The 23,290-nt window shown below is 39.1% G+C and overlaps 2 protein-coding genes across 9 annotated transcripts in view; both read right to left on the bottom strand.

The window, feature by feature from the left end:
• Positions 1-14,530, bottom strand: part of LOC133660170 (transmembrane protein 65-like) — a 112,683-nt gene extending 98,153 nt beyond the window's left edge. The window contains exons 1-2 of the mRNA XM_062063397.1: positions 14,285-14,530; positions 13,844-14,155 (exon numbers count right to left, since the gene is read on the bottom strand). Coding sequence (XP_061919381.1) covers positions 13,844-14,117 — 274 coding nt within the window. The 5' untranslated portion in view covers positions 14,118-14,155; positions 14,285-14,530. The remainder of the gene's footprint in view (positions 1-13,843; positions 14,156-14,284) is intronic.
• A 1,944-nt stretch (positions 14,531-16,474) lies between these two features.
• Positions 16,475-23,290, bottom strand: part of LOC133660169 (protein MTSS 1-like) — a 90,116-nt gene continuing 83,300 nt past the window's right edge. For all 8 annotated transcript variants that reach the window (XM_062063388.1, XM_062063395.1, XM_062063394.1 and 5 more), the window contains 3 exons: positions 21,824-21,983; positions 21,459-21,734; positions 16,475-19,039 (listed from right to left, as the gene is read on the bottom strand). In XM_062063388.1, coding sequence (XP_061919372.1) covers positions 18,558-19,039; positions 21,459-21,734; positions 21,824-21,983 — 918 coding nt within the window. In that variant the 3' untranslated portion in view covers positions 16,475-18,557. The remainder of the gene's footprint in view (positions 19,040-21,458; positions 21,735-21,823; positions 21,984-23,290) is intronic.

Raw genomic sequence — 23,290 nt, 5'->3', positions numbered from 1 at the left:
ACACTGTACCACTTAATTTAATGATCAAAAATATTGGTAAGGATGGGCACCAAATGTTGTACTTTTAAAGGCATCGACTGAATTCTGTCTGTGCTTTTCTGTGTTTTAATATACACAAACCTTTAGTGGATCAAGCCCTGAGAAGGAAAATAAGCACTGAAACAGCACCCAGAGCCAAACTGCCTCAAGTTAATGCTGCAATTTTCTATGCCAAAAAATATACCTGATAGAAAGCACTCAAACATACAGTAAGACTCCACTTTTCAAAATACGTTAGCTCGATGGTAATTTACACTGGCTGTGCCAACATTCAACTTCATGGCAAAGACTGCTTTCTGGCTCGGCGACACACTGTCCTATATACCTTACTGCTACCTAATGACTTGGAATTACAAGTGCATGCAAAGACTTGCAAATGAGACTCAGAAGTGTAAGAAATCATGTTTTAACAGATGAACAGCAGTTATTATTAGCTCACTGTTGAATGTTAAATAAAAAAAAATGTATTGTATTATTAAACAAATTAACATGTACTATCACATGAGCACATACAGAAGTATCAAAGATCGGTATCATTGAGTACCAGTATTGACTTCAAGGCACCGGGAATTGGTTGTCCAAAAATACAACCTTTCTGTTTTAGGACTGTACGGCAATCAGCGTTCTGTTATTTATACAAACAGAACCTACACCGTTGGAAAATCTTGCTGGAAACTGCACACGACAACACATTCAGCAAGTGAGATATGGGCATGGGGGCGCATTTGCTCACAAACTGGGAAGGAATGAATTTGCACATTAAAGCAGTTATTTTTACTATGGAGCAAAATGTTGAGTTCAGAGGAGTTTTGTATTGGGGTCAAATTTATGCTGAGAAAGGAGGTTTGTTTATTATTACACAGTACCTGTGTCAAGGATGGTTTTATCATTGTTTGGCTGTTACACAAAACTAACATGCTAATTTATTGACTTTCTTGGTGAGTAATGTATGAGCAAGTATTCTTACCTATAAAGTTGTACTGTACTGCAGAAGTCAGAGATCTATTTACATGTGAGCCATTCTTGTATATATTTGTTAGCTGTGACTTTTCAATGAAAACTGATGATTAAAGTTTTTTGTTGAGCTTGCAATGCCAGGATGAAGCAGAAGCACAGAACCATCTCAGAACAATGACTCTTTGCTCTGAAAGGCAGCAGGGATACACAATCATACTTCCCTCAGACACAATGCTGAGAGCCTCTTTCTCATTGTTGTCCTCTACTGACTCATTGAGCTGATCTTTTGATCGACACATTATGTCTCCTCGCCCATTCCAAGATTTGCAGCGTCATATTTTGGTATGCCGGTGAAGCGCTTAGTGACATATCTTACCATGAAACCCATTCTTTTAATTAAAATAATGCTAAAAACAAAAACAGTGGGGTATTTGAATAATGTTTAGTACTGTAACATCAATATACCATAAATTCCGGGCAATAAGCCGCTACTTTTTTTTCTACGTTTCGAACCGTAAGGCTTATAAAACGCTGCAGCTAATTAATGGATTTTTCTCCACTAATAGCCGTAATGTTTTGTGTTCAACAACTTTCATTAAACAAGCAGAAACCCTATAATGATGTGTTATTGTTTGTGCTATGGCGCCATCTTTTGGATGAGTTTGCTCACTGCAGGTGTTGAGGGGCTGAACATTTACTTTTTGTTTTAATGCCTTAAACCGGAAGTATAACCGTCCATAGCTTTTCGGCTCGGAAGGATTCTTCATTCATCACTCCAAGCAATGTTTGTAAATTGAAACGTTTTACTATAACAATTCATACTTACTAAACCGTCTCATGTGTGATGTCTGTAAGAGTATTTTCATACATGCTATCATAATGTAATGAAGCTAGCATCTTTAGCATTAGCTAGTATGCTAAGATGTCTACGAGTGTCTGTGTTACTATTATTAACACACAATGACAATCTTTTTGTATGGTTTCAGTCTGACAAATTCCTCAGTAAATTCACCAAAACATCACTGTGGAGTCTGACGAGGACTTCTGTTTTGTTTGATCAGCCGTTTTACTGCTGTGTTACTAGCATCGTTTGAAAACAATTAATTAGGCTGACCATACGTCTTCTTTTCCCCGGACATGTCCTCTTTTGCGGGGGTGTCCGGGCGGGGTTTCTTAAATGCCTCAAATGTCCGGCATTTTGAATTAAGGTTGCGTGTATTTTCAATGTACGTCCAGGGTTAAGTTAAGAAGGGGTTAAAAAAAAAACTGAAGGTGCGCGCACGTAGCAACATTCGTGAGGGAGGGGCAGAGACACAGAGCGAGAGAGCTAGTGAGTGGAGAGAGACATGAGAACAAGAAATGCCGAGATGTAAATGCAACTTCACGGATGATTTGCGGGAAAAGTATTCGTGTTTTCGTCCTGGCCGTGACACATGGAAAGCAGAATGCACTGTGTGCAAAGCAGGAACGTGTATATATGTGGCAAATAAAGGGGCCAAAAATCTACAAGCCCATATCGACACTACAAAGCACAAAACAGCTGTGCAGGGCGAGAGCTCGTCTGCTGTTTTTTGTTTAAATTTAATTAACTTGTTTTGAGGCATTATTTATGTTTACATTATATACAAGAGGTTATTTTTAATATTTCTACCTCTGCACTTTTTTTCCCAAAACTGTGAATGTTACAGAATATAAGTGTGACTTAATTTTTTATACTGTCAAGCAGTGTTGGCGTTAACGCACTTTTTGTGTCTTTTTAACGCATTGAAATCAGAAAGGACGCAGATTATACATTTAAAAAAATTTTTTTTTACCATTTGCGGCCCACATCTAATGTTTTAAAGGCCCACGGCACATTCTAAAAATACTATTAAAATAAACAAAAACATAACAAAAGTGAAATAAAAAAGCCTAAAGGTGAAATGTAATTTAGAAAAAGTTGCAATGTTGACTAATAAAACAAAGCTGTTTTTTTTTTCTTTCAAACGGTCATTCCTCAAAACATAATATTGAATCAAAATCAATGTTATTATGAATTATTGACCTATCAAAGGTTCCGATTACTTCACATCAAATATTCCACTTTGAAAAATATTTTTGGTGGAAGATTTTGCATATTTTGTGTGTTTGCCATAAAAAACACAGTTTTATTTGACAAAAAAGGGCAGAAAACAAAGAAACAAAAAAAAACAACATAAAAAAAACGAGGAATAGATCTGAAGTAGACTCCAGAGATTTAAGCGTTAAATATAAAATGTATGTATGCCCTGGCACACCATTATCATCATTTCATGACCCAAGCAAAACACTTTTTACACATTTATACTGAAATAAATACACCCACAACTTATTAAAATAAAAACATAGAAAAAACTACCAGCAGCGGTAAAGTTTAGATCCATGAAGGAAAGAAGAAAGTGAATGAATGTTTATAACTGAATACATTTACATATGTATACACATTTGTTTTCTTTTGTATTATCTTTTTTAATGAATTAAGTAACGTTTATGACAACCTTTTTCCAAAACACAATATAGAATGTGAGATATAACAGGATAATGCATACATTTGTCATTTGTTTTCAAAACACTTACAAAAAAGTGGGAACCCAAAAATTTAACAGTGGGACCCCATTTTGAAAATTCCTAGCGCCAACACTGCTGTCAACAGAGGAGAAAAAATGCTTTATTTAAAAAAATATATTATTTATAAAGCAAGTTCGAGTATCATTGGCAAATTTTCACCTAGTCCCGGCCTTGGCGTGCCGCCCGCCTTGGCACGCATATATGTGTCCTCTTTTTGGGATTTCAGAATATGATCGGCCTAAATTAATGATAAACATTAATAAACATTTACAAAATCTTCCGTTGTTAATAACTAATTTCACAATGTAAATATCTGCGGCTTATAGTCTGGTGCGGCTAATATGTGGAAAAACATTTTCTTTTAAGATTTATTGGGTGCGGCTTATGTACTCTATAGTCTGGATAATATGTTAGGTGCTATCAGAAAAACAGATGACATCCTATATATGCTTGCTTGGGGTTCTTTACAAATACAAAAGTTTAAAAAAAAATCTACCAATTTGTCATGCTCTGGCCAGTTATGTTACTGTGTATATTGCATGTAGTTAATAAAGGTTTTATGATGGTGACAGTTTGACTGAAGTATCAACTTTGGAGGTTCTACAGTATTGTGTTTACCACATAAGACTCTTTCAACACATTTATCAATGACAAAACGTGAAATGAATTGTCTCGTTGGACATTTGAAAATATGGCAATCACGTTTGATTAATAAGTAATTGTGTTAAGAGTTCAACGTCATCCATTGATTTAAAGTCAAGAGGTAGGGTTGGGTGATATGGCAACAAATGATCACAATTAATTTGATCATATACAGTATCTTGTAACAGATTTTTATTTCTGCCATGTTTGATCAAGGTAATATATATATATATATATATATATATATATATATATATATATATATATATATATATATATATATATATATATATATATATATATATATATGTATATATATATATATATATATATATACATATATATATATATATATATATATATATATATATATATATATATATATATATATATATATATAAAACTTTTTTCCTCTCAAAGTTCTTTTGTTATTTTGCTTGTCATCACAAACCATGCCCCCCAAAAGAAGCCTTCTAGTGGACGAGATCGAGGAGCAGCTCCTGCTAACGGAAATCAAGGTGCTGCGGCTCCAGAACGAGGAGGAAGATCGGTGCATCTCAGATCTGGAGCAGCAAGTGAACGATCTGGAGTAATATTCCCGCGTGAATGATGTGGTCATCACTTGGCTAGAGATCAAGCCGATATCGTACGCGCTCGCTGTGGCGGGAACAACTGACAACGAGGACACTGCCAAAGAGCTAGAGGAAGGGTCAACTGAGAAACAGGTAGTGTCCTTTCAGCAAAAAAGGGGAATATACATGGACCTGCAGTGCATTGAGGCGTGTCACCCGCTGCCCAAAAGAGCAAATAGACCGGCCATCATAAAGAGATTTGAGAACAGGAAAAATAAAATTGGACCTAAACTGAAAGGTACAAATGTATACATCAATAACCATCTAACCAAAACAAATGCTAACATTGCAAAAAACGCACGATACTTGTGAAAGCAAGGGAAAATTCTAAACACTTGGGTCACAAACTGTAAAATATTCATCAAGTTAAATGGCTCTCCAGAGGAGGCAAAAGTTTTGGTTGAGAAAAAAATACAAGACTTGGACAGATAAACTTGAAAACTAACCTGATAAGTTGGAGGAGTTGGAAACGTATCATCGGACAAAAGGAACTGTACTGTAAAATATAACATCATTCAACAAACACCCATCATACACACCGGCAGCACTCAATCCAATATGGAATTTGAAACCTTCAGCAATATGGAATATAAACATCTTAAATTGGAGAATAACATAAATCCGGACATCAATTTTTTTCCCCATGTCAGGAATAATCGTTTTTATTATATAGACAAACAATATAATAACAGCATTGAATCCGACAACAAACTGTCGATTATTCATTTTAACAGCAGAAGTTTATACGCAAACTACACCAACATCAAACATTTTTTGGATTAATTCAAAGATCCATTCAAAGTGATTGCTATCTCAGAAACTTGGATTGAAGATAAGAAAGGAATAGACTTTGATCTACAAGGATATGAACTAAACTACTTCAACAGGACCAACAATAACGTAGGAGGAGTAGCTTTGAATGTGATGAAGGACTTGCAATACCATGTTGTAAAAAACATGTCATTTACGATTAATAATAATTTGGAATGTATAACCATTGAAATATGTAATGGAAAGAGCAAAAACTTACTAATCAGCTGTATATATAGAACACTTAAGTCTAGCATTGAAACATTTAAAGGCTGAATTAAGGCAACATTCACTGAAATCAACCAGAAAATATTTTTTTTAATGTGGTGACTTCAACATTGACCCCTTCAACCCATCCATTTTCTACCGCTTGTCCCTTCCGGGGTCGTGGGGGTGCCGGAGCCTATCTCAGCTGCACTCGGGCGGAAGGCGGCAAGTCACCACCTCATCGCAGGGTCAACACAGATAGACAGACAACATTCACACTCACATTCACACACTAGGGACCATTTAGTGTTGCCAATCAACCTATCCCCAGGTGCATGTCTTTGGAGGTGGGAGGAAGCCGGAGTACCCGGAGGGAACCCACACAGTTACGGGGAGAACATGCAAACTCCACACAGAAAGATCCCGAGCTCAGGATCAAACCCAGGACCTTCGTATTGTGAGGCACATGCACTAATCCCTGTACCACCGTGCTGTAACAAATATAATCGACTATTATTTATTATTAACAGCGGGCGTTATGACATTCTACTCTTTTTAGTGGTCCTTGAACACACATCGTACTCCTCTGAATATATACCAATCACTCTGTTCTAAGAGAGCACAGCTTGTAGGTTCAATGTGCACAATTTAATATCTTAGTTAAAGGCCTACTGAAACCCACTACTACCGACCACACAGTCTGATAGTTTATATGTCAATGATGAAATCTTAACATTGCTACACATTAAGGCTGAAACGACGCGTCGGTTACGTAAATACATCGACGCCGTTTTTGTGCGTCGACGCGTCGCATATTTACGTCACACTACCGTCATGGCGGAGCGCAAAGCAGACTGTGCGAGCGAGGGGAAAAACGCACGCCAAAAGTCGTCAAAAGTGTGGGAGTATTTCAATACACAGCCTAATAATGTTGTTGTATGCACACTGTGTCGAGCGGAAATGGCATATCATAGCAGCACAACGGCTATGAACGAACATTTGAAAAGAAAACCATCAACCATCAACTAGTCAATCGTCCGCGTTAGCATACGTTGTCATCATTACACAAAAACATGAATGTGTCATTTGTATCTGCTAGGGGTGTAACGGTATGTGTTTTGTATTGAACCGTTTCGGTACGGGGCTTTCGGTTCGGTACGGGGGTGTACCGAACGAGTTTCTAAGCTAAAGCTAACTTTATCTGCTAAAGTCTTAACAAGTTGCTTTGCTTGTCTGCCTCTGTCTCAGCACGCAGCATTGTCCCACCCATACAACCATCTGATTGGTACACACGCAGCATTGTCCCACCCACACAACCATCTGATTGGTACACACGAAGCATTATCAGCCAATCAGCAGTGCGTATTCATAGCGCATGTAGTCAGCGCTTCAGCGTCGAGCAGATAGGTGTTTAGCAGGTGAGCATCAGGCAGCGGACTCTCCCCAAATGATAATAAACACCTCCCAGTCAACTACTAGTAACATCACTATGAGCCCGTTGACCTACTAGAAACTTAAACTGCAGCTCAGCTCGCTCGCAGTCCTGGTTTGAGGTGAAGGCTAATTACCTCTCAGTTCCAGCCACATCGACCCCTTCTGAGCGCCTATTTTCAGCTGCTGGGAATATTGTAAACAAGAAAAGAAGCAAAGCAAGTAGACATGCTAACCTTTCTTCATTACAACTGTTAGTCACTCACTGGAATGAGTAGAATTGGTTATTGTGTACTGTGTTGGACTGGATGTTTATTTTGCACATTTTAAAAGCAATACTTAATGTTTACAGTGCTCCAGAATATTTAGATTGGCACTTTTTTGTATTGGATGTTTATCTTTATTTTTGCACATTTTAGCAAATAAGCAATACTTTCACTTTTGTTGAAATGTTTACACTGTTGTTACAGAATATTTCGTTTTGCACTTTTTTGTATTGGATGTTTATCTTTATTTTTGCACATTTTAAAGCAAAATAAGCAATACTTTTACTTTTGAAATGCTTATACTATTGCAGAATATTAAGATTTGCACTGGATGTTTACTTTTATATTTGCACATTAAAAAGCAAATAAGCTACTTTTAATTTTGTTAAATGTTAAAAGTTTTAAATGTTTACATTGTTACAGAATATTTTGTCATGTTGTTGTCAATGTTGACTGAGTGGCCATACTTTTTTTTTTTGTAAATAAAAACCATGCCTTTTGAAAAAACTGGCCTACTTTTATTTTTTCATCTTCATTTTAAATAATAAAAAATAAAAAAATCGGTAAAAGGAAAAATAATCTATAGATGAATCGAAAAAATAATCTATAGATTAACCGATTAATCGAAAAAAATAATCTATAGATTAATCGATAGAAAAATAATCGTTAGCTGCAGCCTTACTACACATGCCAATACGGCCGGGTTAACTTATAAGTGCAATTTTAAATTTCCCGCTAAACTTCCGGTTGAAAACGCCTTTGGATGATGACGTGTGCGTGACGTAGCCAGTGAAACAGGAGTATCGGTAGCCCATAGAAGCCAATACAAAAAGCTCTGTTTTCATTTCATAATTCCACAGTATTCTGGACATCTGTGTTGGTGAATCTTTTGCAATTTGTTTAATGAACAATGGAGAATGCAAAGAAGAAAGTTGTAGGTGGGATCGGTGTATTAGCGGCTGGCTGTAGCAACACAACAAGGAGGACTTACTTGGATAGCAGACGCGCTAGCCGATGCTAGCCGCCAACCGCATCTGTGATCGGGTGAAGTCCTTCGTCGCGCCGTCGATCGCTGGAACGCAGGTGAGCACGGGTGTTGATGAGCAGATGAGGGCTGGCTGGCGTAGGTGGAGCGCTAATGTTTTTATCATAGCTCTGTGAGGTCCGGTTGCTAAGTTGCTATGTTAGCTTCAGCGTCGTTAGCAACAGCATTGTTAAGCTTTGCCAGGCTGAGAATTATTAACGTGTAGTTACATGTACATGGTTTAATAGTATTGTTGATCTTCTGTCTATTCTTCCAGTCAGGGATTTATTTATTTTGTTTCTATCTGCATTTGAGCCAGATGCTATCACGTTAGCTCAGTAGCTAAAGAGCTTCGCTGATGTATTGTCGTGGATTGTCGACATCCATTGCTTCCGGTCTCCCCTAGAGGGGGGGTTACCCACATATGCGGTCCTCTCCAAGGTTTCTCATAGTAATTCACCGACGTCCCACTGGGGTGAGTTTTTCCTTGCCCGTATGTGGGCTCTGTACCGAGGATGTCGTTGTGGCTGTACAGCCCTTTGAGACACTTGTGATTTAGGGCTATATAAATAAACATTGATTGATTGATTGAGATAAAAGTCACTGTGAATGTCCATTTCGCGTTCTCGACTCTCATTTTCAAGAGGATATAGCATCCGAGGTGGTTTAAAATACAAATCCGTGATCCACAATAGAAAAAGGAGAGAGTGTGGAATCCAATGAGCCAGCTTGTACCTAAGTTACGGTCAGAGCGAAAAAAGATATGTCTTTCACTGCATTCTAGTCCGTCACTCTAACGTTCCTCATCCACAAATCTTTCATCCTCGCTCAAATTAATGGGGTAATCGTCGCTTTCTCGGTCCAAATCGCTCTAGCTGCGTTGAAAACAATAGGAAAATATGAGGAGGCGAACAACTGACTAGGTCACGCTACTTACGGTAGGGGCAAGACTTTTTTTTATCAGAGACCAAAAGTTGCGAACTTTATCGTCGTTGTTCTATACTAAATACTTTCAGCAAAAATATGGCAATATCACGAAATGATCAAGTATGACACATAGAATGGATCTGCTATCCCCGATTAAATAAAAAAAATGTCATTTCAGTAGGCCTTTAAGCAGACAGCATTGTGTTTGTATAAGTTTAGATTGGGGTATGTTGTTTTATTGGAGAAAGACATTAATGTCTCTTGTTTTCATGTTAGCATTTAAGCTAGCAAGCTGGCACCGGTGAGTCTGTGAGTTATCAAGTACGTTTTTTCAATCATTTTAATTTAAAACGATTTACTACGGTTATCATTAATATTGTTTTCTCGTTACATCCCGAGTGTGTGAGAAATATATAGTCCAGTTATTCTCATTGGCTGGCTATAACATTAGGAACACCTGCATGATCAATACATTAGAGTCTTTAACATTTCCATCAGTGTGAATTTAGTCAGTGTGAATGATTGTTTATCTATAAATGACCTGCGATTGACTGGTGGCTAGTCCAAGGGCCTCATGTATCAAGCTTGCGTACGCATAAAAATCTGTCGTATGCCATTTTTCCCGGCAGAGTTGAGATGTAACAAAACTGACGTTGACGTGGAAATGAGCAATGACTCACAGCAACTTCATAGCTGTCGTACGCATATTTCTACAGGCTGTGGATACTTTAGCTAAACACGTCTGTTTTGGCGATATACATCCATCTTCTTCACTTTCTTCCTGATGCCGATCAAATATATATTTATTTTTTTAGCCTGTGTGCTGTTTTTCATAGCAGGAGAAAGAAGCACCTCTTACTGAGCCCTCATTGGGCAATGCGTGGCCTGGGCGTTCAAAGCCACGCACACGTTTGCGGTCGATTTCAAGTAAATTGCGACGCAACAAGGAAATGTGGATATGTGCATGAAAACACTTTAATACATTTGAATATTTACTTGTGTACGCCGTTTTCTGGATTAGATTGTACGTCCATTTTTAGTAGAAAAGGCACACAACTCTCTGTACATGAGGCCCCAGGCCAGGTTGAATCATACCTCATACCGTTAGTCAGCAGGGATAGCCTCCAGCTCCCACCTGACACTGATGAGGACACATGACAGAAAATGGATGGATGGACAGATGGATCAAAATCCTTCTTCACAATAATGTGTAGCTGAGGCATCATTTTAAAGGGGACCTATGATGATCTTCCTCTTTGCTGACTTATAAATGTTGTTCACAATGTTGGATACTTATGTTAAACAATGTCAAAGTGTCAAATCATTAAGGTTCATGCATTTTGGCGCATGCTTGCACACGATTTAGATTTTTTTTTTTTAACATCACAGTTAGGTGAACATACTTATTTATATGATAAATGAAAATGGGTTATACTTGTATAGCGCTTTTTTACCTTCAAGGTACTCAAAGCGCTTTGACAGTATTTCCACATTCACCCATTCACACACACATTCACACACTGATGGCGGGAGCTGCCATGCAAGGCGCTAACCAGCAGCCATCAGGAGCAAGGGTGAAGTGTCTTGCCCAAGGACACAACGGATATGACTAGGATGGTAGAAGGTGGGGATTGAACCCCAGTAACCAGCAACCTTCCGATTGCTGGCACGGCCACTCTACCAACTTCGCCACGCTGTCCCCAATTTAGAAATTCAGGGTAAGGTATCTACTTCAGGCAGGGAGAATGTTATTTTGGCTACTGTCTGCAACCTTCTGTGTTATTCCTTCTCATCTAATGTCCTCCCACCTGCACTGATGCAGGGTTTCCCCTTAATGTAACTGAACGTGGTGCATCGCCACAGCAAAATCCTCGCTAACGTGAAAACAAATAAAACTAATATAATGTATTATAACCTCAAGAAGAAGTCAAACGTCAGACTCGCTATTTTCACTTTTATTGCCAAGCTTATGCGAAAATCCGGCCCAAATCCAAAAGGTTTTACCTCCCGTGAACACACTTTCGCTTTGTGCTTCCTCCGACACACAACAGCACTTTCTCACTCTCCGCTAATCCGCTTTCAGGCACAGAAGGTGCATTTGTGATCATGGGAAAATTAAACATAAAATCGAAACCCCACAAACAGAGAACAATACCACCAGCAGGTCGTTACAGTATAAATGGATATACCGTAATCTCCGGACTATAAGCCGCACCTGACTATAAGCCGCACCAGCTAAATTTAGGGGAAAATACAGATTGCTCCATATATAAGCCGCACCCGACTATAAGCCGCAGGGTTTTGATGTGTAATTACCGTAGTATATAGGGGTTCCTGCTACCACGGAGGGGATTGTCGGGACAGAGATGACTGTTTGGGAATGCAAAGCGTCCCATTTATTAACAATAAATCTTTCAATCATTCAATCAAACTTTCACATCTTTGACATGGCGAACAGCATTCGTGCAGAGTACAAATAATACAACGGTGCAAAGTAATACAAAGTGCTCGCCTGTACGTTATCAAAATAACCAGCCTACCGGTATATGAAAAGTCAGTCTTTAATCATTGTGTCATCGTCTTCCTCCTGCGTACTAAAACCACCGAAATCCTCTTCGTCGGTGTCGGAGAACAGGCCGTAAATAAGCCGCACCCTTGTATAAGCCGCAGGGACCAGAACGAGGGGAAAAAGTAGCGGCTTATAGTCCGGAAATTACGGTATACAGGTTATTTTTTGTGCACTATTGACAAAAGATGCACCGAAAATTCGACCACCGAAAACAGTGCTGCCGAAACTGGATGTTGTGAAATAAACAAGACGCACGCGATTGTCTGGAGTGTAATCAGCATGTCTGCGATGTGGACGTAAATTTAATATATTCCAGATATACCCGCGGACAGCAAGCTACAAAATGTGTAAATATTAAGAGGAAAGTGCAAACTTTTCAAAGAGAGAAAGTCCAACTGGAGCAGCAGTTTAATAGGGTTTATTTTGCAGTTTTATTCTGAAACAAGGTTAACTAAAATATTAAAAACATCTTTGTATGACGCAGTGCAGTTCTCCACCGATGCAAACTAAAACTGGCATTTCATTCATCCATCCATCCATTTTCTACCACTTATCCCTTTTGGAGTCGCGGGGGGTGCTGGAGCCTATCTCAGCTGCATTGGGGCGGTAGGCGGGGTACACCCTGGACAAGTCGCCACCTCATTACAGGGCCAACACAGATAGACAGACAACATTCACACTCACATTCACACACTAGGGCCAATTTAGTGTTGCCAATCAACCTATCCCCAGGTGCATGTCTTTGGAGGTGGGAGGAAGCAGGAGTACCCGAAGGGAACCCACGCAGTCACGGGGAAAACATGCAAACTCCACACAGAAAGATCCAGAGCCCGGGGATCGGACCAAGGCCCTTCGTATTGTGAGGGACATGCACTAACCCCCGTTCCACCGTGCTGCCCTATGCAGAGCCCAAATACACAAAAACAGGTACCTATAAGTAAGACAAGTTGGTTTTGCATAATAGATTCCTTTAATGGAGGACAAGAATTTGCTACTACACCCCTTGTCCTCTTTAACAATATGTTTAATAAGGTTGTATTTTGCATACTCTTATTCTGAAACAAGGTTAACTAAAATATTAAAAATATCTTAGTATGACGCAGTGCAGTTCTCCACCGATGCAAACTAAAACGGGCATTTTATTCATCCACCCATCCATCCATTTTCTACCGCTTATCCCTTTCGGGGTCACGGGGGATCTCTGGAGCCTATCTCAGCTGCATTCGGGCGGAAGGCGGGGTACACCCTGGGCAAGTCGCCACCTCATCACAGGGCAAACACACTCACATTCACACACTGGGGCAAATTTATTGTTGCCAATCAACCTATCCCCAGGTGTATGTCTTTGGAGGTGGGAGGAAGCCGGAGTACCCGGAGGGAACCCACGCAGTCACAGGGAGAACATGCAAACTCCACACAGAAAGATCCCGAGCCCGGGAATCGGACCCAGTACTCCCGTATTGTATTCCATGCTGCCCTATGCAGAGCCCAAATACACAAAAACAAGTACCTAGGTAGGAAAAGTTGGTTTTGCATAATAGATCCCTTTAATGGAGGACCAGAATTTGCTACGACACCCCTTGTCCTCTAACAATATGTTTAATAGGGTTGTATTTTGTATACTCTTATTCTGAAACAAGGTTAACTAAAATATTAAATTCACCTTAGTATGACGCAGTGCAGTTCTCCACCGATGCAAACTACAATAACTGGCATTTTATTCATGTTTATACAATTACAGCTGCACACCCACCTTGAGCGATGGCAATGGACTCGAACTTGTGCAGCTCCCGCAGCAGGCAGGTGCGTTCCGTCGGATGGAGGCTGTAAATAAACTCCTTGGCCCCGCGGGGAGAGTTGAGGGCCTCCACGGGTTCCTTCAGCGGGTGAGTGCCCAAGTGCCGGTACAGACACGGGCTGGACAGGGAGGAGGGAGCTTTCTGGCTAAACAGTCCGGCTCGGAGGGGCCCGCTCCCGGCTCTCATGTGGCGGACGGGCCGCAGGACTCCGCGCAGGCTGGGCAGCATCTCAGGGCGAACAGGGGCGAGTGCTAAGGGTCAGAAGGCTGGAGGGAGATGTTTATTATGTCCTATTACACTTCAAACGGTCACATGGGGTTATGGAAGGCGTGGCTTGAACATAAATATGAATAAATATACGAGAGTGATATTATAAATGCTTTAAATCAACTTACCTTCAGTCGGTGCTGAGCTGTCCCGTCCAACACGGGATAAAGCGTCTAAAGAGAGCGGTTGGTTCGACGCATACGTGTCTTATTTCCGTCCCCGGGCCGAAGGTTAGGAGCTGACGACAGAAACCGCGTCAAAAGCGACCATTTTGATGGTAATATTTTGGTAAAACGACATATTGTCAGGACGGAGGCGAGAGAGTGTAACCTTCGGGCGGACAGGACCGTGAGAGGCGGATGGGAGAGGAGCACTCCAGCCGCTGGAAGCGTCGACAGAAATGACCAATCAGAGAGCAGCTTTCTTGCACGCATGGTAATTACGTCACGTAATGACGTAGGCACGTTCAGAGAGCGTCGTCTATTTACTACTTCACTAATTTACATTTTATTGCAGTGCATGGTGGATTTGTTTAAGTTTAAACTTCACTATTGTAATATTACAATTTAACATAACTTAGAACAAGGTTGGTTGTCACACTAATTATTAGGGTTGAGAATCGAACAACAAATCGCGATTCGATTTTTGGATTGTTTATTGAGGATCCCCATTAGCCGACGCACAAACGCCAGGCTAGTCTTCCAGGGGTCCTTTTCAAAAGTTCAAAGTAAAATAATAATACACAGATCCAGTTACAAAACAGACACAAATCCAATTACAAACAAAAGAAAGGAAAAAGGAAAAGAAAAAGAAAATTCTCAAAAACAAATTGAAACAATAACAGTACACAGATCCAGCTACATAACATACGCAAATCCAGTTACAATAAAAGAAAGGAAAAAGGGAAAGAGAAAAAAACAAAAAAAAGTTCTCAAACTGATAACAGGAAAGATTACCTCTTAAGTCTAAAAAGGGACTTTACATGTTTCTTAAATGCTTTTTGACTGGGAATAGTCCTAATATTTCAATGAAGAGTATTCCATAATGAAATGCCTCTGTATACAACAGTGCTTTTCTTGAGGTGACGATTCGACTCTCGATTCAACACAACTCGCGATTCCAACAGATTCTTACAATATATTATTTGGTATAAAAAAAAAAGTAGTAAGACATTTTCAAAACAGGTGGGTTACAAAAGCGCCTCTTTTCAGCGTGGAGATGGCTAAAAAAAATAACATACATTTATGACAAATATGAATCCATTTAGAATAGAAATAAATAAGAATCAGGTGTGAATCGATTTTTTGAGCACCCACACAAATATATTGCTGGAAATCTAGATTATTAGGATCAGAGCTCACCTACATGGTCCTCTCTAGAGTAGGAGGGTTGAACTTTAAAAAAAAAAATCTAAATTGTAAATATTAATCTCTCCAGTTTTCCTCCTCTAGGCTTTAACACGATGTGTTTATAACTAAAACTAAAAGTGAGAAGGGAAATCTATTATTTGGATTGTTATTAGTTGGCTAGCTAATGGTTAGTTTTGCCATTTAGGGTTTTTGTCACATATACAGTACTCATTCATACATATCACATATAAAGACTGGCCTAAAACTGTCTTTTGCTTATTTTGTGTTAAAATGTATTAAGTTATATATTTGTCACTGCAACTAAACTTTCAAATGTATATTTGCCTAATATTTTCCCCATTAAAATACCATTGAGACAACCATCCTAGTGATGGGACTGGTTGTCACAATAAATGTCCCACCTTCGAGCTGCAGTATTGACGATGGTTTGATGATGAGCAATTCACACTTAAGTATAAAGTGTGCCTACCAACCCCGCTTGGGTGTGATCACATTCCTACTTTAATGACGTCATTCAAACAAGAACATATGACTCCTAGTGGGAAAAAAAACTACAGTACATTTTTCCACCACAGGGAAGTCTTGTGTATAGGACACTGGTGTAATCTGTAATATATGGCATTTACATAAAGGGTTTGTGTTTGATTGTTGTTTTAATAAATGATCAAGGGGTGTAATAATGCAGCTGCATAAATAAAGCTCAATAATGCAAGCAGAGGAGTCATGAATAGCATGGGCAACAGTGACCCCTGGTGGCTTAAATGCCTCATGTAATGACAGACCAAATGGAGATACTAAAACATAATAGAGAGGTAAAACATAATAAATATATATATATATATATATATATATATATATATATATATATATATATATATATATATATATATATATATATATATATATATATATATATATATATATATATATATATATATATATACACACACACACACACATTCACAAAACCAGTCAAGCACATTTCTTGTTTTTATTATATTGCTAAAGCTGTCAACAACCATTAAAGTATTGGAAATAAATTGCATCTTTGCCTGTTGCACTGTGGAGGGACAGAACAACTCTACTAAAATCAACTACTTATATTGTACAGTAAAGCCTTTTTTTTTTTTTTTTAAATATATACTGTATATCATAAGACACACAAACAATAAGGAACTTTGATATAATATATAATCGATATACTGGCAATTTAAATACAAAGGTGGATAATAGGAGTTTTAGACAATCAACAATATTGACGAATAAAGGCGTTGTTTCACCTGTACAACCATTGCTTGAAATGTAACAGTATGGAGGTAAATGCATTGTTCAGGGTTGGTCACATCAACAGATGTAGATGCCTTCTTGGTGTTTGAATATAATCCATCACACATCTTTGGGAGAGTAAATCAGGTTAGAGATTAAACATAGCGGGAAGTGAGTTGTTGGGAGACTACATGCTCTTGACCGTGCCAAATAAGTCTGCATCATCAGTAGAGTAATAGTGATGAAGTATGTCCATTACACAGCCAATATTTGTGAGCAGTGACCTTCAGGTCAGACACATTTATTATTATGACTGTGATTTACTTCCTAACCAGCTGGCTCCATACATTCTAGTTGCTATATGCAGGTGTGAAATAAGGGGCCCAAAGTGATTCATAGCATTGACGCCACAAACAAATCAATATTAGTAAAATAGGATTCATCACACATCATCAGACTGTATGTGCATGAATAGAGCCAAATGTGATATCTGGGAGTATAAAATGAAGAGAGAAAATAACTTAAATTGCTCCGACAGTTATTTACAAGTCGGATACTTTGTTAGTCAGCGTGGTCTCACAGTGCTTAAACTGAAATGTACATACACAAACTGTTAAGTAAAGCCTCATTGTGCTCCTACAGAACCCACAGGATGTCCTAAATACAAAGGATTGTGTTGTGATTGTACACACAGGAAGTATCTATCACAAAATGTCCACACATGACAGATGGAAAAATCTTAAATGCTACATTGCCGTTATTTACATCTTACAATTAATGACTTTTCCCAATTCGCTTATAGTAAGTGTTTTTTCCCCCCGACTTTAGTAAGGTTTATGAACTACATCACTCTGCTACATGAGACAGCATGGACAATAAATGCTAAAAATAAAGGGGCTGTACTGTACAAACCTTGGCGTGTAAATATTGCAGCTCATATTAGACTTGGATAGAACAAACTTAAACAAAGTGATGCCCCAAGGCAACATCTAGATAAAGAACATGCTTGTACAACAAGGCTGACATTGAGATTCCTATTTTAAAAAGGGAAGATTCTGATAGAAGTGTTGAGACCCAATGTGAGAAGCAGCAACACACTTTTTGGCAACAAACGTTTACAAATCATAGACATAACAATAAAGCAACAAATCAATTCATAGGTCAACGTGTGACTCTTTACGTAGAAGCCTCCTTTATGTGATGCTTGACGATGCAGTCCCCATCCTTAACTAGGACGGCAGGCTTGACGCCCCTTTAAGCGGTCAAAGGTGTCACAGTAGTGTTGCGGACGAATTAAAAGGACACAGGACGGAGGACAGCTTTGAGCACATCTGTGTGCAGCTGCTAAAATGTCCTTAAATAAAGTCTCCTTCTCTGGATTTATCCACCTCGTTTCTTGTTGTCCAATGTTCAAATAGCCTCCTCGTGTGGAACATTAACCAATTCAATTCAATAGGGACACCTCTGTAATTGCACAGCTATGGATTCAAATCGGCAAAAACACGTCAGTTTTTCGTCCCGAAATGTCCAATTTAACATCTTCTGAGACTGACTCGTGGTGCAGGATGTACCGGATGGGGTTTTGCAATTGCCCCGTTTGTTATATACAGTGTGTGTATCTTTTATATTTGTTTTTGTCAGGCGACGTGATCTCACTGCCGAATACTTTAGTAGGGAGGTATTCTCACAGTGGAACAGGGAACATGGCATCTAAAAGAAGGAACATTTGCTTGCTGAATACACAATAAGAAGTTAATGGATGGCACTACACAACACGTGGCGCAGAGCGGTCATTAGTGAGGGTCCTCTTGAGCTTGACGCCCTTGCGGATGGCCGACAACATGCTGCCATCTGCCTTGTCTCCTACTGGCTCATTGTGGGGGTGCCGCTGGGCCAGCTGGTTGGGCAGCGGGACAGTGGGAGGGTTGGTCGAAGCCTGACCGCTCCAAGACGCCACAGGCAGTGTGCCAGCATTCTCGGAACTCTCTTTCCCTATCTCCTCGACACTCCTGCTCCCGTTTGCCACCCCCGACATGTCAGGGACTGTTGGGATTTTTACCGGGATGACAAGTGTGCGAATAGGAATAGGACCAGAACCTAGTGAGCCTGCACGGCGGGAAGAGGGTTTTGAGGAGGGGGTGCGGCGGATTGTGGCAACGCCAGGAGTGATGATGACTGGACCGTGCCCTGTGGAATAGGAGCCAGAGGGGTTATGGGATCCGGAATAAAACCCATGATTTGAGTTGCCTGTGAATGAAAGACAAAACAGCTGTTTTTACAATGATCAGATTTAAGAATGACAAGTTCTACGTATGATAAATTCAGAATTCATAACGCCACCCCCACACTGCTGAAAGTGGAGCCCAGAAGAAACCAAAGAGAAATGGCCAGCAGGCATTTTGAAGTATGCGAAGACTTCATTTGAATGCACCTCGCTAGAGACACGTTTTGCTGTTGAATGCAGCTCCCGAGTGAAAGATCAAATTATGAAAATTCTGACTGAACTATTGGTTCAGACTGGGAGAATTAATTAACCGGAGGTAAAAACACATTTGATATATAAATATTTTTGAATGACATTTATAGTTTAAGTGTTTGTTTCGATTCAACTCTTCAGATTAAAACACGTACTAAAATCTTTACGCTTTTTAATAAACACTTTGGCCTGATGTACTAAAGGTTTGCGTGTATTAAGACATGTGCAAACTTGATAACATACGCAAAGCTGATCTATTAAACCCGTGCGCAGAGATTTGCGTCTCTTAAGTGACCAAAATACGGAGTGCAATCTATTTAGGGTGTCTGTCTTCATGAGTATGCAGAATATATGTTGATCATCAGAACGCCAACAATACTGGGAGAATAAAATGCAAATACAATTAATCAGCACAGGCTGTGGGATCTGCCAAGATTAAAACCATTCTATGGCTGTTGTTTTGCGTCTATATCAGGATGTCAAACGGCCGGATCAGGCCCGTGAACAGGTTTTATTCGGCCCGCGGGATGAGTTTGCCAAGTATAAAAATGAGCCGAAATTTTTGAATGAAAGAAACTGCTGTTCTAAATGTGTCCACTAGATTTCGCAATAGCAATTATTTGTATCTTTGTAGATGATGCTACATATGTAAAAAAAATAAACCACATGAAGCTAGTGCACCAGTCGAGGAAAATGAGCAAACTACATAATTAACATCCTGTAATTTGATTTTGATATATTTTTTTTATCTTGATAAATTGAAAATTAACACCAATGATGACTGATGAACATTATCACATAATGTATTCAGAAAGTATAAATAACGACAAATAAAGGTAGAATACTATTAACCGCAACATGTAAGTATAAAAAACCCCCAACAACATTATGATTTGTAAATTTTCAGAATGTGCTTGTTCTATTTTTAAACAAAGACAACAATCTGAAGTTGTCTTTATTTTTAAGTTATCGTGCTGGGATTTTACCAGTACGGCCCACTTGGGAGTAGATTTTTCTCCATGTGGCCCCCGATCGAAAATTAGTTTGACACCCCTGGTCTTTATTTAGTATGTCTAGAAAGGATGTGCAAAATGGCAGTTCGCTGTGAGAAAGGAGGCGATTGTGCTGCAGCCCCGTTGTACGTACTGTATGCTTGTTAACATATATGGGCTGTCAAAAATAAAAATATTACACATTTTATTTATTCAGTAATATCTTTTTATAATTTTATAGCTGCTGGATGACTACAGGGTCTTCTTGAAACAAATTTACCGAATATGTTTTGGTGTCTGCAGGCGTTTTTTAAATGTTAGTTTTTTCATTTAGGAGATAGTATCAACATATCTCCTATATGAGAAAATACATCTTCCATTATGCATTTTTCTTGCATCTGAAACATTCTAGAGCACACTTGCAGTTATTACCAGCATCTTGCATGAGCGCACCTTCAGAGCGTTATAAAAAGTGGGTTCTGTTGTAGATGCACTGCAGGACTGCTTCTTAAATGCCAGAAAAAACACACATGACTGTGCTGTAAATGATCGAGTGTGAAAACCTCATTTAAATAAATAAAGTTAACAACTGTACATGCAGTCTTTTAGATCACACACATCATTGCCACTTACAGTACACACAATTTCATAGTTTGCACACACTGTTTAGTGTGTGGTATTTGGATCTTAGTAAATCAGGCCCTATATGTTTAATTCATTTTTTAGTTTGTGACTAAAAAATGTTTGTTCCTGAAATGATCATTCAACTTGTTTTTGGTGTTGTCACTAGTTTTACACTTCTTCAAATTCAAACTGCACTTTAATGTACTTTCATTAAAAATCAGCATTTTGGGTCACTGCTTGCTAAACCGCTGGTGATAAATAAGCACAGATGTGCATAAGTAATCAAGGAATAAAATGCTATTTACCAGTTAATAGTGTTGTTTAGTAACTGTTAACTTTAAAGAAAAGTATTCAGTCTACCACTGATGATTACTGCAGAATGCAACATTTGCTGACAAGCAAGCTAAAGAGAGAACTTTGAGAGGAACAAGTTTTTACACTCAAAAAACGTACCGAAATAGAACTGAAAAACGTGGCCCAGAAACCGATGTACGGACCGTACTGTGGGTTACCTGTACTGTTGCAGCCCGAGTGCAAACATGTCAAAGACCATGTGTTTAAGCTCAGTGTGTACCTGTCACAGCAGGAGGATAAGGACCAGTAGCTGTAAAATTTCCTATGTGAGTGGGTGTGGAGGGATGGGATCCAGTGGGGTAGACTGTCTGCGGAGAGTAGGGAGCCTGTGCGCTTGGCAGGCCGGCGGTGGAGGCGGGCCGCTTGGTCTGAAACATACGTCGGTAGGACTGGCCGATGTCGCTGTTTCTGGGGATGGTGGATGACTTGTCGAAGTCAGACTGCTGCTGCTCAGGCTCCTGGTCCCCAGCCATTGAGAAATAGTCATAATCGGACACTGAAGGTGATAAAACAGACAGAAGTCAATATACTGGGATAACTCAAGCTTTAAAAGCACCTCTAGGCTGCTTGTGTACTGCGTGTTACCTTGTGAGGGTATTGTGTCCTCAGAGCAGCAGGGTGTATTAGCCTGAGTGCTGTATCCACTGGAACATTGGATCGAGTCCCGACTGGACCTCTGGGTGTCCAGTTCCAGGCCTTTAGATAAGGCCAGAGCCAGTTCATCATGGGCCTCAAACTCACCAGCCTGGGGGCATAAATACAACTTGAGCACACAGCTCTGAAAGTGTCACTACTGGAATATATCAAAGTTATTCCAAATGAGACACACAGTCGTCCCCTTGTTTCCACGGTTAATTCAGAAGGGATATGATACACTGATTTCCACGAAGTAGGGTTATTATTATTAAATCAAATATTTGAATACAAAGAGCATTAAAAATGTTTATGACTTTCTACCGGTAAATATGTTTTTAAAAAAAAACATTATTAAAGCCCCCTGAAATAACCCCCATATAGTCACCTTTACACTTGTTTCAGCCAGTACAGTAGCCTTGAGTATGTTCTACTGTAGATTACTGTACTTAGCAGTGTTTTGACAGCATTTTTTTAAATTTAGTTTTAGTCAGTCTTTTGGCAAAAAATATATTTTAGTTTTAGTGACTTTTAGTCATCTAAATTGATTTAGTTTTAGTCAACGAAATTAGTCAGCTAAAATTACAGTATATTTAGTCGAACAAAATAAAAAGTATAGAAGATAAGGCCTCTTTAATGTTTATTTGAAAGCACCTTTATTTAGACTACATGCAAAGCATTGTCTTAACACAAAAACAGCAAGATCTTATGGTCAAGGATGATGTACTTACTGTAAGTCATATTTTGCTCCAAATGCCAATGCCAATAAATATCTTTCAGGCACTTTTACTAGTTTTTTAAGCTACCTCTCTGGCAAACCCGGTATGCATGTGTGTTGCCAAAGGATAGGTTAGGATGCGAGCCTTCAGTGTAATTTGTTTATAAGCGCGGGAGAACCAGAAGCAGCAAATACACATATGTGGCAGGACAAATTTCATCTATCCATTTTCTACCACTTGTCCCTCTTGGGGTCCCTGGGGGGCTGGAGACTTTCATTAGTTGATAAATGTCTGTCTCAAATAAATAAATACAATCAAAACACTGCATTTACTTCCTCCTATTGCTGCATGTGTCACATAAACACGTTGGACCACATTAACATTTGTCATGCTTTTAGATTTACTATTAGATAAATGATTCCTTGAGGTAGACAAAATTACTTGATCATTTTTTGTAAAGAAGTTATATGGTGGAAATGGAATTAGTCTTAACTTACAGATGTGTATATGTAATGACCAATGACTGGCATCCTAACACCAAAAATAACATTCTGCCAGGTGTACACATATTATGATGTGGAACATATTTACATCAATACAGTTTGGTTTTGGCGGTAAAAAATCTAAATTCCTCATCCCACAAGGAAAAACATTTGATTTGCTCTCCTTTGTAACTAACTCTTGACCCTTCTTTCATAGG

Source organism: Entelurus aequoreus, linkage group LG11 (genome assembly GCF_033978785.1).
Source record: "Entelurus aequoreus isolate RoL-2023_Sb linkage group LG11, RoL_Eaeq_v1.1, whole genome shotgun sequence".
NCBI classification, from domain to species: domain Eukaryota; kingdom Metazoa; phylum Chordata; class Actinopteri; order Syngnathiformes; family Syngnathidae; genus Entelurus; species Entelurus aequoreus.
This window is presented reverse-complemented; position numbering and strand designations above follow the sequence as displayed.